The 16,254-nt window shown below is 45.2% G+C and overlaps 2 protein-coding genes and 1 pseudogene across 2 annotated transcripts; 2 read left to right on the top strand and 1 right to left on the bottom strand.

Annotated features, from left to right (window-relative positions):
* Window positions 1-79: 79 nt before the first annotated feature.
* On the top strand, window positions 80-6,099 carry LOC117843099 (glycerol-3-phosphate acyltransferase 9). Its single transcript, XM_034723665.2, has 12 exons — window positions 80-313; window positions 435-492; window positions 1,940-2,058; window positions 2,717-2,816; window positions 3,405-3,500; window positions 3,826-3,922; window positions 4,549-4,636; window positions 4,709-4,805; window positions 5,165-5,250; window positions 5,334-5,453; window positions 5,564-5,662; window positions 5,746-6,099. Exons 1-12 carry the CDS (start codon window positions 207-209, stop codon window positions 5,792-5,794), a joined length of 1,116 nt encoding a protein of 371 aa, XP_034579556.1. The 5' UTR covers window positions 80-206; the 3' UTR covers window positions 5,795-6,099.
* Window positions 6,100-6,320: 221 nt separating this feature from the next.
* LOC117843100 (NDR1/HIN1-like protein 13) lies at window positions 6,321-7,228 on the bottom strand. Its single transcript, XM_034723666.2, has one exon. The coding sequence runs from the start codon at window positions 7,111-7,113 to the stop codon at window positions 6,505-6,507; it is 609 nt and encodes a 202-aa protein (XP_034579557.1). The 5' UTR covers window positions 7,114-7,228; the 3' UTR covers window positions 6,321-6,504.
* Window positions 7,229-9,028: 1,800 nt separating this feature from the next.
* LOC117844411 (uncharacterized) lies at window positions 9,029-11,045 on the top strand (annotated as a pseudogene).
* Window positions 11,046-16,254: the final 5,209 nt, after the last annotated feature.

The following is a 16,254-nucleotide window of genomic DNA, read 5'->3' as shown; positions in this document are numbered from 1 at the left end:
TGCCACCAGGTGGAGGGCCCACAAGTTGATGAGCCGCTTCCTCTCGTTGGTATGATCCATCCCCACACGCGGCCGAGCCAATTCGCTGGAGAGGAGTACACGCCTCATTACACCCATCCACGTGCTCGCCTCGCCCCATCGCGAACCTTTCCTCGGCGGCGTCGCCATCTCACCGGCGGCGGGCGTGCGGTCGGCGGCCGGAGCCGATGGCGAGCTCGTCGGTGGCGGCGGACATGGAGCTGGACCGCCCCAATCTGGAGGACTACCTCCCGCCCGACTCGCTCCCGCAGGAGGCGCCCCGGAATCTCCATCTGTAATCGCCCTAGGGCCCCTGTCTCCAGTCCTTACTTTTCCGTTCCTCGACCCTAGTTTGGCTGATGCTTCGGTTATACCGAGATTTACGAGGCTTTGTGCGCTTTTATTGTGCTGCGCAGGCGCGATTTGCTGGACATCTCGCCAGTGCTCACCGAGGCAGCAGGCGCCATCGTCGATGTGAGTGACTCCCCGGATCTTTAATCTTCTGTTGCTTGTGTGTTTCAGGTTAGTATAGGTGCTATCCTAGCAGAGGATATAATTCTAGGCTTATGATCTGTCAGGTTTAGCAAGCTAACTCTGCTGGTAATGGCAATGGGTGAAGATGAGTCTCGGCTTTAAGCTCTGCTGTTTAATTGTTTTGCTTAATTTGTTATCCATGCTTTGTTTGGAGTTGCGTAGGACTTTTCTATATTCCATTCGCTAACTAGATGAAAAGTATATTCCATTTGTTTTTAAAGTTCCTGAAGGTTAATATTCTTGCTTTCTTCTGTGAATTAATGGTTTAAAACCTAATCTTATAGTTAATTCAGGAGACTTCACGAAGAAAAAACCATTTATGAAGAGTATTTAACTGGCCTGACTTTTTTAATCTTTCCTGTAGGAGAGTTATTATCGTATCTGTGGTGTTTGAGATTTTACAATTCACTAAATTTAGCAATTGAGAACGTTCCCTTATTAAGCAAGATTTTCATTAGGTTCCCTTATTAAGCAAGATTTTCATTAGGTTGCTTAACATGTAGAAAATTTGTGCAATTTTCAGTTAATTTTCACCACTTAACTGAAGATGAAGTACTGCCTCAATATTAAGCATGTCAATCTGAGTGAATGAGGTTCCCTTTTAGATGATTTGCTAATACTAAATATTTCCAGGATACTAGCCTTTGTGGATCATCTAGGTACCAGCTACCCCTTTATTTTTTAGAAACCAACCTGAGCGGCAATTCCATCCATCTGCTAGCATATCACTCTTGCTAGAACTAATTGTGCTTGGTTCAGTGTGATTTTGATTTTTATTTCACTTTGTATTGTAGGTGTATAGTGTTTGGTATAGTTGTCCTACTTGTGTTATGTTGTATGGGCTATTATGGAGCTAACTGAAGTTTATTGTTGGAACAACCACATGCAGTCTGCGAGTTATTGGTCATTCTGTTTGTTTTCATCACAGTAAACTATATAGGAATTATTAATGTACTTCATCTTGTAAATGCAAAATAATGCTATTCCATATTTTTTATATCGGTTAACTCAAAATGCAAAGTTCTTGACACATAACCAAGTGTCAACTAAATCTGCAGGTAAATCTTTCTTTATTGACATATAAATGGAACATGAGAATATTCTGTTTCATGTGAATATAGACTTGAGGATCCTTTGTATATGTAAATGACCATAGCTACTAGCTAGGTAATAATTGAAACTACAGACCACCTGATGTTTGAGGTGCAAAAAAATTCGTTATGTGTTTGTAAAGATGTTATCATAACGTAAAATTTTCCTTATCTTCTGTGCCATTGTTTCTTTCACTTAATTGCTGTATGAAATAAACAGGTTAACATTCGTTATTCTCATACTTCCTTATTTGTCTGACTGTCTGATATCATCGACTGTATTTCCACATGTGCAGGACTCCTTCACGCGTTGCTTTAAGTCAAATTCTCCAGAGCCATGGAATTGGAACATATATCTGTTCCCCTTATGGTGCTTGGGTGTAGTAATAAGATATGGAATACTCTTCCCACTGAGGTACTTGATTGTTAAGATATCCATAATTCTTTTCCTTCACTGAGTAATTTTTGTTATTGAACTGATTAGATCACTCAATTCTCAGACACTAAATTCTACACCCACTCTTTGTTTGAGACTTGTGTTGTTCTGCAGTAGTTTGTTTACCACATAAACTGGGACGCGCTTGCACCCAACAAAACTAGAGTGCAACTTTTAGAGCCAAAGAGGATTCAGGGAGGCCCTGTGTTGAATGTACTCAGTTCACAATACTAAATGGAGTATGTACTTGTGCCAATTTCGCACCATCCCCACCCATAACCATCTATTTTAAGAGAACACTGTAAAAATGGCATGATCTACCTGCTTTCGTAGACCGGACTGAAAAGAAAAATATTTTGATCAAACCATCTTATCCTCATTCAGAACCTTGGAATGTAAATCTTGTGTTTGGGATGCCAAGAAATCACATCATAAGCCATGTTTTCTGACAAATTGTCTACATCTTCCGTTGCTTCAGCCGAAATCTAGTTTCTGGAAGTTCAATTCGCTTATAAAATTTTGCTAATACAATTATGTCGATGAAATTCATTTTCTGCGAGTGCTTCACCTTCCTCTATTGTTTTCTCATGTCAAACATTTAATTATCATCACCTGATTCTTTTAATTATCTAATCAGGTCCTTAACGCTTGCAATAGGATGGTTAGCATTTTTTGCTGCCTTTTTTCCTGTCCATTTCCTATTGAAAGGGCAAGACAAGTTGAGAAGTAAAATTGAGGTAAGCTATATTATCCGATGTACCTATATGAGCTTCCATAGTATCTTTGCTCTTCCATCATTCCTCAGGCTGCTTCTGAGATGGTGTTCTTGGTGTAATAACTTGATGTTGCAATTTCTAACCTCGAGTGCCTGCTGAGAATAAAACTGTTTAGTTCATAATAAAGCTTTTTTGGTGGCAGCAAGTACCTGCTTCATAAAATTCACCTACGACCATCTGTGCTATGGTTATCCTGTTAGTCATCTTATTAGGCCTAGTAAGTGCTTAAAAAATGTCTATTTAAAGCTTATTTTAATTCAACTTGTGCATGCTCTCTCATATGTGGCATTAGACATGCTATAAATGTTGGATTCTTGTCAACAGAAGGGCATAAGCCCTGGCCATTCGAAGTCAACCTTGTTGCTAAGCGAGCCATATGTCTTCTTCACAGTATTTCTCATTATATTAATATTTTGCTTTGCCTATAGTGCGAGATTTGACTGCACAAGAGTAGCACTTAGAGGATTGAACAGTTTTATTCTCTTTGGTTTTTTAGCTTTAAAATTTTTGGTCTCTTGATTACATTCTTTTGTTTCAAACTTCTTGTAGAGGAAGTTGGTTGAAATGATGTGCAGTGTTTTTGTTGCTTCATGGACTGGAGTGATCAAGTATCATGGACCACGCCCAAGCACACGACCTCATCAGGTTACCTTTTTTCTTTGTTCTGGTAACTCATGTTTAGATTGCGCACATGTAAGAACATTAGATGTAGGTATAATTTGTCCATGATTTTGAGCTGTAAAGCTTAACAGGGTATTGGAACTTATATGCACTACCATGTTATAATATTAATTTTTAACTATTATCGAAAAAATACTGACTTTTTGCTTCCAAATTTATCCTGCTTGTAGCTCTGATAAAACCATGTTCATGGTATAATTATGTAGGTCCTTCTTGTTCTTACATAAGCACAGTTCCTTTAATGTGAGTGGATTGCTGATAACTTCCCTTTGCAACTCTATTACATCAGGTATTCGTTGCAAACCATACATCAATGATAGATTTCATTATTCTGGAGCAAATGACAGCATTTGCTGTCATCATGCAGAAGCATCCTGGATGGGTTGGTGAGTCTCTGGTTCTTCCGAAACTTCTCTGCTAGTTTCGAATGCTAGATTTATTATCGGAAAAAGTCCAAATTACTCCCCTCAAGTATAACCAAAGTCTGGATAACCCCCTAAAGTATTTCTTGGTTCAATTTACCCCCTGAACTATGCCATTTCGTTCAATTTCCCCCTTAACACAATTTTTTTTTTGTTTCTCCATGCACAAGTGGAGTTTTAAGTTCAAATTTTGCAAGATGATAGCAGACATCATAACACATGTTAAAAAAATATATCATGAATTTTTCATCACTATTTTGATAGGGTAAGATATTTAATAATAAAATTTATCCTTGAGATACAAAATTATATAAAAACTAATGATGAAAAATGCATACAATATTTTTTATTATAGATTATGATGTCCACTACCACCCTGCGAAGTCTCAAATTAAATTCAACTTGTGTATGGAGAAACAAAAATGACAAATTGCATTATGGGGTGAGTTGAACCAAATAGCATAGTTTAGGGGGTAAATTGAACCAAAACATAGTTTAGGGTGTTATCTGGACTTTCACTATACTTGAAGGGAGTAATTTGGACTTTTTCCTTTATTATCTATCTATTTGACTGTTCCCATTATTTACAGGATTTATTCAGAAGACTATCTTGGAAAGTGTCGGTTGCATCTGGTTTAATCGTAATGATCTTCGGGATCGTGAAGTTACGGCACGGAAGTAAGTTTTGTCTTTCAAATCATAATCCCATTGATTATGTAGTTCATTTTATTCAGCAAATTACATTGCCAGGTTACGTGATCATGTTCAACAACCAGACAAAAATCCTCTCTTGATTTTTCCGGAAGGAACTTGTGTTAACAACCAGTACACGGTCATGTTCAAGAAGGTGAACCCTATCTCTGTTTAAGTCAAAATATAGTTTGACTTTGAATATGTTACATCATTGCGTTGTATAATGTTTTCCATGAATAAAATCAGGATTTATTGTTCATGAAGCTCTATTAATTATTGTTACATTTTTAGCATACTTGCATGTCACTACAGCATTTTAAAAAAAATTATATATATGTTTAATATCATATCTAGTATTCCAGACTTCCTGGTAGGATGCAAGCATAGAACATTTTCATTGTCGCTTGACAGTAATTAGATGTCAGACACTAGAAGTTTGTTACCTGTTGCATGACATTAATTTACATCTTTGCTGTTGTTTACTGTGGTGATGGTTTTCATCTTGTTTCTCAGGGTGCCTTTGAGCTTGGCTGCGCTGTCTGTCCAATAGCTATCAAGTACAATAAAATATTTGTTGATGCCTTTTGGAACAGTAAGAAGTAAGGAGTACAAATGATGAATTAATTTAGTTTATCTAGACTTTCTTCTTTAGTTAACATAATTACCTCACGAAATGTTTCAGGCAATCTTTTACAATGCACTTGGTCCGGCTGATGACATCATGGGCTGTTGTGTGTGATGTTTGGTACTTACCTCCTCAATATCTGAGGGAGGGAGAGACGGCAATTGCATTTGCTGAGAGGTGACCCATTTGTTTAGTTCATTTTCTTTTCCAAGAAAAACTTAGGGTCCTTTTGTTTTGGAGAGACCATAAAATTGATTATTCCTTGCATAATGAAATGCTTTGCACAGAGTAAGGGACATGATAGCCGCTAGAGCTGGACTAAAAAAGGTTCCGTGGGATGGCTATCTGAAACACAACCGTCCTAGTCCCAAACACACTGAAGAGAAGTGAGTTTCCTCCCATCCACTTCCTCCCTGACTCCTTCCCCATTTCCTGAATCCAAGTTTCTAAAATGGCTTCTGATCACCAGACAACGCATATTTGCCGAATCTGTCCTGATGAGACTGGAGGAGAAATGAAGGGACGTCAAGCCATACAAGTGCGCTTCGTTAGGGTTTTACATTCAGCTACCTTGTAATTCGGTTGGCTTCCAGAAACAAAAATGTGAGCCTGGGACACGTCAAGTGACCACCTCAGTTTTGTTGTAAATTTGTTACTAGTTTGATAGGATTAATAGTATGTACTTATCAGGAAAGGAATTGTGAGCATGTGTTTTGGCTGTCCATTCGATGATTGGCTAGTGATTAACACCTAAGCATGGTGCTCTTGTGAGATGCTGTGTTGATATTTATGAATTGATTGACGGAACCATGGTTTAAATTCACGTGGTTATTGATTCAATGTGTTTCTAAGCAAGAGGCGCAGATAGAGAACACCTAATAATAATCTAAGAAAGGAAGTAAATTGAATTGTATGAATTTGCAGGGTGCTATGTTCATGTGTTGCACGTTGTGACATTTCTGATGCGTGATGGGTAATGTTGGCTTGAATCATGGTTACAGCCTTTTCATCTGCTTCTTTTTAAAGTTGGGAAGAACAGTCCAATTCACAAATGGTTTCTTGATACATGAATACGCTTATGTTTACAAATAATTTGCATTACAACAACCCCAAACATCAGCCAAACGCGCAAACAAAATAAATGACAACATGACCTCGAAAACCAAGATTGATGGAAAAGAATCAGCGAGACCCACACCAACTCAAGCCGAGATAGCAGACGCGCTAGCTAGAAGTAGAGCTCGCACTGGGAGTTCTTGTCCTGCTGCTGTAGCGTGCCATCCCCGTTGATCTTGAAGTCGCACTCCGCCTTCATGTGATGATGCTTGGTGTCCCACACCTTCACCTGGAACTGCACCGTGGAGGTGAGCAGCAGCCGCATCCTGACGGTCCCAGCCGAGAGCTCGCCGGAGAACCTACCCCACGCCGCCGAGTCCGTCGGGTTGGGCCCCGTCGCGGTGAGCTGCCCGAGCACGGGGGTGTCGCCCTTGGGCGGCTGGTAGAATGGCTGCATGACGGGGCCCTTGGCCACGAGCACGTCGCCGTAGTACACCGATGCCACGATCTCCTCGTAGTAGATGCCGATCTTCTGGTTGGGGTTGTGCTCGCCGACGGCGAAGCGCACCGGCAGGTTGGCCAGGCCGGACTGGCGGTTGGCATTCGGGATGGAGAAGTCGGCGAGGTAGAACCGGGGGCGGTGCGGCCGGAGGCTCAGCCACAGCACGAAGAGGATGATGCCGGCGATGAGGACCAGCGTCAGCACCACCGCGCACAGGAAGTTGATGCACCGGACCACCGGGCTCTGCCGGTGGTACAGCGGCAGCCGGTACGGCGGCATCGTCGTCGCGTCGGCGGCGCACGCTAGCTTGCTTGCTCGATCTCGATCTCCGGCGGCTTTGTGCTCGGTCAGTCTCAGCGATCCAGCTAAGTGATTGCTGCCGTCTTGCAGACCATGGTGCCCTATATATAGGCTGCAGGCCGGTGCGTTGTGCGCGAATGCAAGGCAGTAATATTCGTGCCTTGCTCAAAGGCGAGATGCTGACACGCAATGCACAGAGGAGGTTATCTGGGGGATTGATTCCTGGTTGGTTGACAGGGGGTTGGACTGTGCTGGAAAGTGAAGCAGGGGGTGTTGCAAGATCAAGTTGCAAATTCTCTCTAATTCGTTTGGTGATCCCATGTTAGTCTTAATCTTATAGAAAGATACTCTTCGGGTCTTTTTTCCACTCTGTGTCTCTATTTTCTATGCTTCTGCTTCACCACTTTCAGTGTAGTGGTTATCCCGTGTTGATTTCATTCCCAGCATGTGTGTAGTGGATTGTAACTCGAGTTTCCGGGGTGTAAAGGCAGTATTATTAGTAATTCTCAGATTCTGATGTTCCTGACTAATTTAGTAATTTGCTCTTAGGTTCTTTGCTTGAAGTTCTTGCGGATACCGGAAGAACAGTAGCCGAAACTTGGCCCCTGGGCAAACACAAAGGAAAAAATGCTAGTATCCTGTAGAGGGGCAAGCCATCCTTGGATTCCTTAGAAACAACTGCAGCTTACCTTATTAGTATCACTTGCGTTTGTCTCATTGTGTGTCAACTTTTTTCCTTGATAGTAAACGCTCTGTGAGATGCATTTGGACAGGAGATTAGCCCTTTTTCAGATAGAAACAACATAATAGGGGCATTGCAGCATTCTTGATTTCCAGAGTTCATGGCTACGCCAATGTGATTTATAAAGGAGCGCCACTTGAAAGCAAAACTACGACATGTGTTGAAGGTCTATGCATCCTTGTTATATAAAGGTTATATGAATAGATTTGAATTTCAAAGATCTTTTAATATCACATTGATTTGTAGCAATTGATTTGTATAACTCTAAAAACCTATAAAATTTTAATATACCGACTAAAAAGAACAGGAGCAGATTCCGTGCGCATTTCCGTATCAACTCGGAGGCCCGGGCCGCGGCAGCCTGCGAGCACCGCGCCCCCTCGCCCTACCGGCACAGCCGCCGCGGCGTCTCACCAGGAGAAAGGTACGTGACCGTGAGCGGCGGCGGCGTGCGAGGGGTCTTCAAGCCTGCGGCTAGGACGCGTGTACTTGATGAGATCCAGGATCTCAGGGGACGCATAGCGGCGGCGCCGGGCTACCGTAGATCGCCGGCGGCAGCGCGACCTTGCCGGGTGTGCATGTCGCGCGGCGCGAATATTTTCAAAATGCCGGTTTGGTTCGCGATTATATGCAGAAAAGACCCTACTAATTTATAAATAGACCCCTAAATTGGATCACGATTAATAGGCACGATCCAAATATATGCAAATAAACCCAAATATTTATCAAATACCCCCTGGTTAGGATCCAAAATATTATAGAAAACCCCTAGTTTGGATCGTTCCCTGCTCCGGCCGATTCGCTAGCGGCCGCTGTCGCCGCCGTCCACACCGCCTGCCGTCCCAGCCGGGAGCGAAACGCCCCATCTATCCCGTCCAAGCCCCAGAACCGGCTCTCTACTTGTTATGTTGTTCATGCTAGTACAGATGCAGTATGTGAATATTAGCCATTTAGTCTATTTGATCTAGTAGCACTGCTTTCATTCTTGAGTGAAATGGATTTTGTTATCGAACTAGTACATCTTAAAATAACAGAAGGGTAGGAAACTAGGAATGTCATTATGTACTTCTTAAATTCTGGTAGTCCTTCTAGGCTCCTAGCATTTCAATTCTGCAGGTTCTTGCATTTCAATTAGTGCTCTTTATCTTGCAGATGCCGGAACCTGATGATTGCATTGAGGCCCAGTCAATGGACACTGAGACTCTGCATGACAATTCAATTGTGCCAATGGAGATTCATGGTACGGAGCCATCACAGTCGTACGGCCAAGCTGCTCAAGTGGTCATTGATTCATATTCATATGATTTTGCTATCACACTAAGCATCTCTGTCTCTGTGTTTTCTTCGCCTGCAGCCTGCAGGGTGGCTGGCTGGTTCAAGGTTTGGACTTTGGAGGAGATATCAGAATTGGATGGAGCCAACCTGCAAGCTGCTAGTGCAATTTATGAATTGCAATCTATGAACTATTATCAATTTATCATGTATTAGTGTGCAAGACTATCAGTACGTTATCTTTGTGTGAACCTGTTACATGTGAGCTTGAGAACTTTGAACTTTAATGTTTTAGATCTGTTAGTTTGGTCATGTCATGTACTCATGTGCTGCTGTAGTGCTGTGCGGTTTTTCCTGGTGCTATGTTCTGAATTATATTGTTGTTGGGCACTTGGCCTGCCCTGCGGCTTGCTGCAATGCTGCCTGATTTCTGCTGTGTTGCAGCTATCTCAGGTAGTACGGGTTAACCCGAACCCGAATTGTCTGGTTTTGAATCTCCGGAGGACATCTCGGGTTCCAATTTTCAGAATCCGAAATTTAGAAAACCCGACCCGAATTTTCGGGTTACCCGAACCCCAGGCCTACCCAGGGGCCAGGGCCCTGGAGATACCTTTGAGGCGGCGGCGCTGACCGAAGAGATGAAGCGGAGGCAAGAGCGGAGCCCCGTGGCCTCCGCCGGCCCGCCGAAGCCGAGCGGCCAGCACGGAGCCATTGATGCTAGCTAGCTAGCTTACGGCGGACTGGTGAACCTTGAACATGCCCGCATGTGTGTCTCTCGTCTCAACTCGGAGCTTGAACGGCGGCAGCATCTCTCATGAGGCAGGTCCATGAGCGGTGACGGTGGCGCGGGAGATGATCCGAAGCAGCGTATGGGCGCGCTGAATTGAATGAGGGATGCGTGGCGGCAGCCGACGGGGCTAGCGGAGGTCGCCGGCGGCAGCACAGACTCCTCCTGTGTACCATGTCGCGGGACGCCATCATTTGCAAAATGCCTCCTCATTTTGGATCGCAATTAATGATTGTGATCCGAATATTTGCATATATACCCTTATAATTTACAAATAGACCCCTAATTTTGGACCGCGATCCGAATATTTGCAAATAAACCCCTGTATTTATCAAATAACCCCCCTGGTTTGATCCTAATTTGACAAATTTTTCGCTGGTTTGCATCTCCTGCTCCGGCCCGTTCGCCGGCGGTTGCTGCTGCCGCCGGCCACCCACCTGCTACCCCAGCAGGAAGCGCACAACCCCATCAACCTCGCGGCGATCGCGCACCGGAAGACGGACAGGATCCGGCTGGTGGAGCTCCACCTCCCGCCCCTCCCCGACCTACCTCCCGCGCTGCACACCGCCAAGCACCTCCCGCCGCGCCTAATGCCGACGCTCAAGAGCGCCTGCGACCTCGCCGCGCGGCGGTTCGGCGCGCTTCTAGGACGACCTCCGCCCGGACTCCCTCCTCTACGACTTCCTCCAGCCCTGGGCCGCGCCGCTCGAGGCCGCGCCGCGGCGGCGCGCGGCGTCCCCGCAGCGCACCTCGGCACCTGCAGCGCCGCCGCCACGGCCTTCTTCGTCCACTGCGCCTCGGCAGCGCCGACTACGCGTCACGGGCGTTCCCCTTCGAGTCCGTCGGCCTCGACACCGCCGACGAGGAGGCCGAGTACACAGAGCTGTTCGCCATGCGCGAGGACGTACCCGCATTGGTCTCCGAGCGCGACCGCCTGCTGCTCAGCCTGGCGCGCTCGTCGAGGTTCGTGGCCGTCAAGACGTGCGCGGACATCGAGCGCAAGTACATGGACTACCTCTCCGAGCTCCTGGGGGGCAAGGAGATCATCCCCTGAGGGCCGCTGCTCGTGGACTCCGGCGGCGATGTAGCCGAGTTACCCGAAACCGTTGAAAACCTGGGGCGCGGCACCATCTTTGAGCTGGCCAGTGCTATATTGTGGAGTCAAAAAGCTTTATAATGTAATGATGAGAAAAATGATAATGTAATTATGCTATCATTGGTAATGGCAATGTTAGAGGTAACAAGTCCAGTTGTTGACGCAAATTGCCTAAATTTCACAGCATTTGGTGCGTTACCTCCACACCCTACAAAATTGCACCAAATTTAAACTAATCATTTGGCATTTGCTTCTTGGGTAGGATGGAAGGTAATGTATTGCAGTAAACATTGCATGGTAAAATTAATGGTAAAACCCCATTAATTAGGACAACAAAAGAAAACAGTAGTAAGATCCCTTCTATCAGAACAGCAGGTAGGCGCTGAGTGCTGCTCCAATTGCTTCTAAATATATAGAGCTATATCAGGATCTAAACCCTCAGTCACTTGGATCATCTGTTTTAGTGTCAATCTGCCATTCATTGTGGCTAAGATTTGCGTGATTGATTCAGCCATCCATTTTGTGGCCAACACACCTTAGATTGGGCCTTCGCTCCCGTGGGCTTCCAAAGCTAGGACGATTCGGGCCCAATACTTCCTCCCGCCTTGCTGGCTAGCTTGAGACTTGACGCCTTTGGATGGTGAAGACGCACTCCCAGGCTCCCAGCCACTTGGTCATCATTCATCAAATGCTGCATCAGCTGGGTCCATGACAGTTACTAGTAGACTTGATTGCTGCTCAGTTATTTTTTTAATTAAGGAGCAAAATATATAAGTCACTGAGAGACGTGTACCAATACAGAAGTTCTGCGAAGTTGGGCAACTTTGCATCAATATATGATGGAGAGAATTTTGCTAGCCGAACATCAGAGGATCAAGAAATCAGTATGTTCAATGTCAACCTTGCACAACTAGTCTGTATCCTAGAAAAAAAAACTGGATCATTCAAAAGAAGAAGAAGAAGAAATCATCTCGATCTGAAAATGATACGAGAAATTTTACTAAATTTGAAAGAAATTGTGTATTGAGAAGTATGCTGCAAATTAAACGTGCATGGATAGTTGGATACCAGTTGGCTGCATGCAGTGCAGCCCAGCCTGCCTATCGTTGACGGAGAGCGTGGTTGCCAAATGCATATGCACGCACGCACGCGTTGCGGCGTCTCAGAATTCACGATGTTGTATCTCGGCGGAGTAAAATATTGTAGTGTGTGGATACTTCTGGAGTCGATCACCATGCAACTTAAACTATATTTTTTTTTTCGAACGAACGGGCACGAGACGGTGCCTATTTCATTGATAGAGAAGGTTTTAACAGAAGAGTTCCCTAAATGGGGTAAATTTACATGATTACTCTCTAGATAGGAAAGACGCTAAAGCTTTTGCCCCTGCTACGATCCATGTGCCTGCTTCCTCCTTGACTTTGGCGATCAGAGAGGCTGTTGACATCTCCTGCTGATTGAAGATTCGTCTGTTTCGCTCCTTCCATAGCTCCCATATGAGCAGCAGCGTCATAGAACATGTGCCTTTTCTAGGCGCTTCGGTCCGTGTAGTCATATTCATCCACCATTGTAGGGTGGTTTCGGTTGATGGCCATTCCGAGGGGTGTATGCTTGGTTGTGATGCCCAGAGGGCCACTAGTCTCCAGATTCGTTGGGTGTATCTGCATTGTGCCAGTAGATGATGCGCTGTTTCTTGTTGCGTACGACATAAAGGGCATACAGGGGGGTGTTGCCATCCTCGTCTCTCTAGTCGATCAGCTGTCCAGACACGGTTTTGGAGAATGAGCCATGCGAAGAACTTGCACTTCGGCGGCGCCCAACAGTGCCATATTGTTTTGTGGTGTGGTGCCAATGTAGAGCCTAGGAACTGTGCTTTGTATGCCGATGCAGCTGAGTATCTACCGTTGGATGTGAATTTCCATTGGATTGCATCTTCCTGTTGCATTTGCATTTGCGGCCTTATTAGGGCTGCTAGGTGCCATAATGTTACAAATTCTTGGAGGTGTGAAATTGTCAGTCCTGTCTGAAGGTTTATGTCCGTCACCCATTTGTTGTTGTGCAGAGCTTCAGCTAGTTTTATATGCTTTCTCCTGGAAAGCATATATAGGTTTGGTGCAATGTCCTTTGGTCGAGTTCCTTGTCCCCAGGCGGAGTGCCAGAAGCTCGTTTTGCGTCCATTACCCACTGCGATCGTTGTGCAGGCCGCGAAGAGTCGTTGATCGGATTCATCGCATGGTATCTCCGTTCCAATCCATGTTTTCTGTGGGGACTGCCATTCATGCCATATCCAATGCAGCCTCAAAGCTCTAGCGAATTTGTGTAGGTTTAGCACTCCTAGACCTCCGTTCTCTTTGGGTAAGCAGGTTTTGGTCCAGTTAACCTTGCATTTGCCGCCTGTGAGCATTTTGTCTCCCGCCCAGATGAATCGTTTTCTTATTTTGTCTAGTTCGTCTAGAACTTCCTTTGGTGCTTTGAGGACGGTGAGCAGATATAGTGGCTGCGCTGAAAGGACTGCTTTTGTTAGGCATACCCATCCTGCATGGGTTAGGTTGCGACTATGCCATCCGGAGAGCTTCTGCGCTGCTTTGTCCACTATAGGCTGGAAGTCCGGTTTCCTTAGTCGTCTTATCGTGAGCGGGAGACCAAGATATCGTATTGGGAAACTTTTACGAATAATTTGCCATTGTGCGAGGATTTCTTCCAGATCTATGTTGTCACATCTGATGGGGGTCACAGTTGTTTTTTGCAGGTTTGTTTTGAGCCCAGTGGCCTCCCCGAAGAAGTCCAGAAGCTTTGTTATATTCGTAACGTCTAGTTGTGTTGGTTTGATGAAAATGACCGCATCGTCTGCATACATGGAGATGCTTGTACGTGGCGTACGCCCCCTTATCTTTGTTAGTAGTCCCATTTCCGTCGCTTTATGTATTAGCTTGTACAGCGGATCTATCGCGAGGATAAAAAGTAGGGGGGATAGAGGGTCTCCTTGTCGTAGTCCTCGCCCGTGTATTATCGGATCAGATGGTGTGCCATTTAGTAGGACTGTTGAGGTTGATGTGACTAGGAAGGCAGTTATCCAGTCTTGCCATCGTGTGGGGAAGCCTCTGTATCGCATCAGTTCAAGTAGATAATCCCATCGGACCGAATCAAAAGCCTTGGAAATGTCCAGTTTCATTAGTAATGTCGGCGTTCCGTATCTGTGAAATCTTCTGGCCATATTCCGTACGAAGAGGAAGTTGTCGTGAATGCTTCTTCCTTTGATGAAGGCGCTTTGGCTTGGTGATATCAATTTCTCTAGATGTGGCTGTAGTCTTGTTGCTAGAATTTTGCTAATGATTTTTGCAATAGCGTGTATGAGACTTATCGGTCGAAAGTCCTGAATGCTTTCAGCTCCTTCCTTTTTGGGTATTAGGACGATATTGGCCGAATTTACTAGGTTGAAGTCATTGCATCTGGCGTTGTAGAATGCATGTATTGCTATTGTTACATCTGCTTTGACTATGTTCCAGCATGATTTGAAGAATAGCCCGGTGTAACCGTCCGGCCCTGGTGCTTTATTTTTAGGCAGATCAGTTATGGCATGTAGTATTTCGCTATCCGAGAAAGGGCTATCAATTCCTGATAAATCCACCTGTGGGAGCTGCAGTTGTTCCCAATTTAGCGTTTTGTCACGGGCGGCTGGTGCAGACATTACGTTGTCAAAATGGTTTTGAACTATCTGTTGTTTATCCAAGTGGGTTACGGCCCATCCGTTTCCTGTTTTTAGTCTTTGGATGAAGTTTTTCCTCTTTCTTCCATTTGCCTTTAGATGGAAGAAGCGCGTGTTGGCATCTCCTTCGCGTAGGTAGGTTATTCTGGAGCATTGCTTCTTTCTAGCCTTTTCTATTGCCGCCCATCCTAGGAGCCTATGTTTGAGCTTGCTCCGTAGGTCGTGCTCAGGTTCGCTGAGCATTCTTGTTTCTTCTGCTACATCCAGGTGCATGATGACTTCTTGGGCCATGTGGAGTTTTAGGCGGGCATCAGAGACATGCTTTCAGCTCCATGATCGCAGTGCCCAGGCTGTTGTGCGTAGCTTGTGGTTCAACCTGTGAAAAGGTTCAGTGTGTCTCGTCGTCTTTGACCATTCCTGGGCTACTACTTCGTGAAAACCTGGTAATTTCGGCCAGAAGTTTTCGAATTTGAAAGGAGTCAGCTTGCGAGGGCCGGATTGTTGTGCCAGTAGTAGAGGACAATGATCCGAGTGTGAGGAGGAGAGAGCGTGTAGGACATGATCGTCGAATTGCAGGTCCCAGGGTTCATTGCAGAAGACTCGGTCAATACGCGATAGCGTCGGTTGTTTTCTTGCATTACTCCAGGTGAATCTTCTGTTCTGTAGGTGTATTTCTTTGAGACCGCAGTGATTTAGCGTTGCTCTGAAGCTTCTCATTAGTCTTCTGTTTAGGTTAGTATTATTCTTGTCTCTTGCGCTATAGATTAGGTTGAAATCGCCCAGGACGAGCCATTTGGTGTCGTCGTCAGGTCGCATGGAACGTAGCTGGCGTAGAAAAGTGGCCTTCTCTGATTGCCTTGAAGGGCCATATACTGTTGTAAGCTGGAAATGTAGATTATTGTGTTTAACCGTCGCTTTTGCTGAAATGGAGTAGCGTCCTATTTGGACGTTTTGCATGTCGAAAACCCTGTCGTCCCAGAGAAGGAGAATGCCACCCTTTGTGCCTATAGCCGGCTTATACGTGTAGTTATTTAGGCGCGGTCCTCCTAGGAGATTCGCTAGGATGGCGTCAATATTCTGTAGTTTCGTTTCTTGTAGGCATGCAATGTGGCACGTCGTTGCCAGTAGTAGTTCGCGTATTGTTAGGCATCTGACGGGTGCGTTTAGGCCTCTTACGTTCCAGCTCAGTATTTCGAAATTGTCATTCATCTATGTTGTGGTTGGGTCGCTTGCTGACGGATTGGCATTGTCATGAGTTACCGCTTGCATATTGCGATTTGGGGGCGGTGCGGTGACTGTGCTGATCGTGCTGACCGTGACCGTGACCTTGCTGACCTTGCTGGCCATGTGGTTGTAGCGTGTCGTTTGTTGCCGCGCGTCGCATTGGTTGTATGAGTGCGTTATGCGGTTCGAGGCGTTTTCGTCGTGCGGATCTTGTCGTTGACCGGGTGCTGACGGTGCATTAGTTATCGTCCGAAGTTTGGTTTGGCAGTGGCCAACGCATAGTGCAGAGCGCA

Source organism: Setaria viridis, chromosome 2, assembly GCF_005286985.2.
Source record: "Setaria viridis chromosome 2, Setaria_viridis_v4.0, whole genome shotgun sequence".
Classification (NCBI taxonomy): domain Eukaryota; kingdom Viridiplantae; phylum Streptophyta; class Magnoliopsida; order Poales; family Poaceae; genus Setaria; species Setaria viridis.
The sequence above is the reverse complement of the archived record's forward strand: the minus strand, read 5'-3'. Positions and strand labels throughout refer to the sequence as shown.

Excerpts from the sequence above, each read along its gene's own strand:
- LOC117843100 (XM_034723666.2), bottom strand. The coding sequence starts at position 7,113 with ATGCCGCCGTACCGGCTGCCGCTGTACCACCGGCAGAGCCCGGTGGTC.
- LOC117843099 (XM_034723665.2), top strand. The coding sequence starts at position 207 with ATGGCGAGCTCGTCGGTGGCGGCGGACATGGAGCTGGACCGCCCCAAT. Across the intron at positions 5,454-5,563 it reads GCAATTGCATTTGCTGAGAG|AGTAAGGGACATGATAGCCG; the intron begins GTGACCCATTTG and ends TGCTTTGCACAG. Across the intron at positions 5,663-5,745 it reads CCCAAACACACTGAAGAGAA|ACAACGCATATTTGCCGAAT; the intron begins GTGAGTTTCCTC and ends TCTGATCACCAG.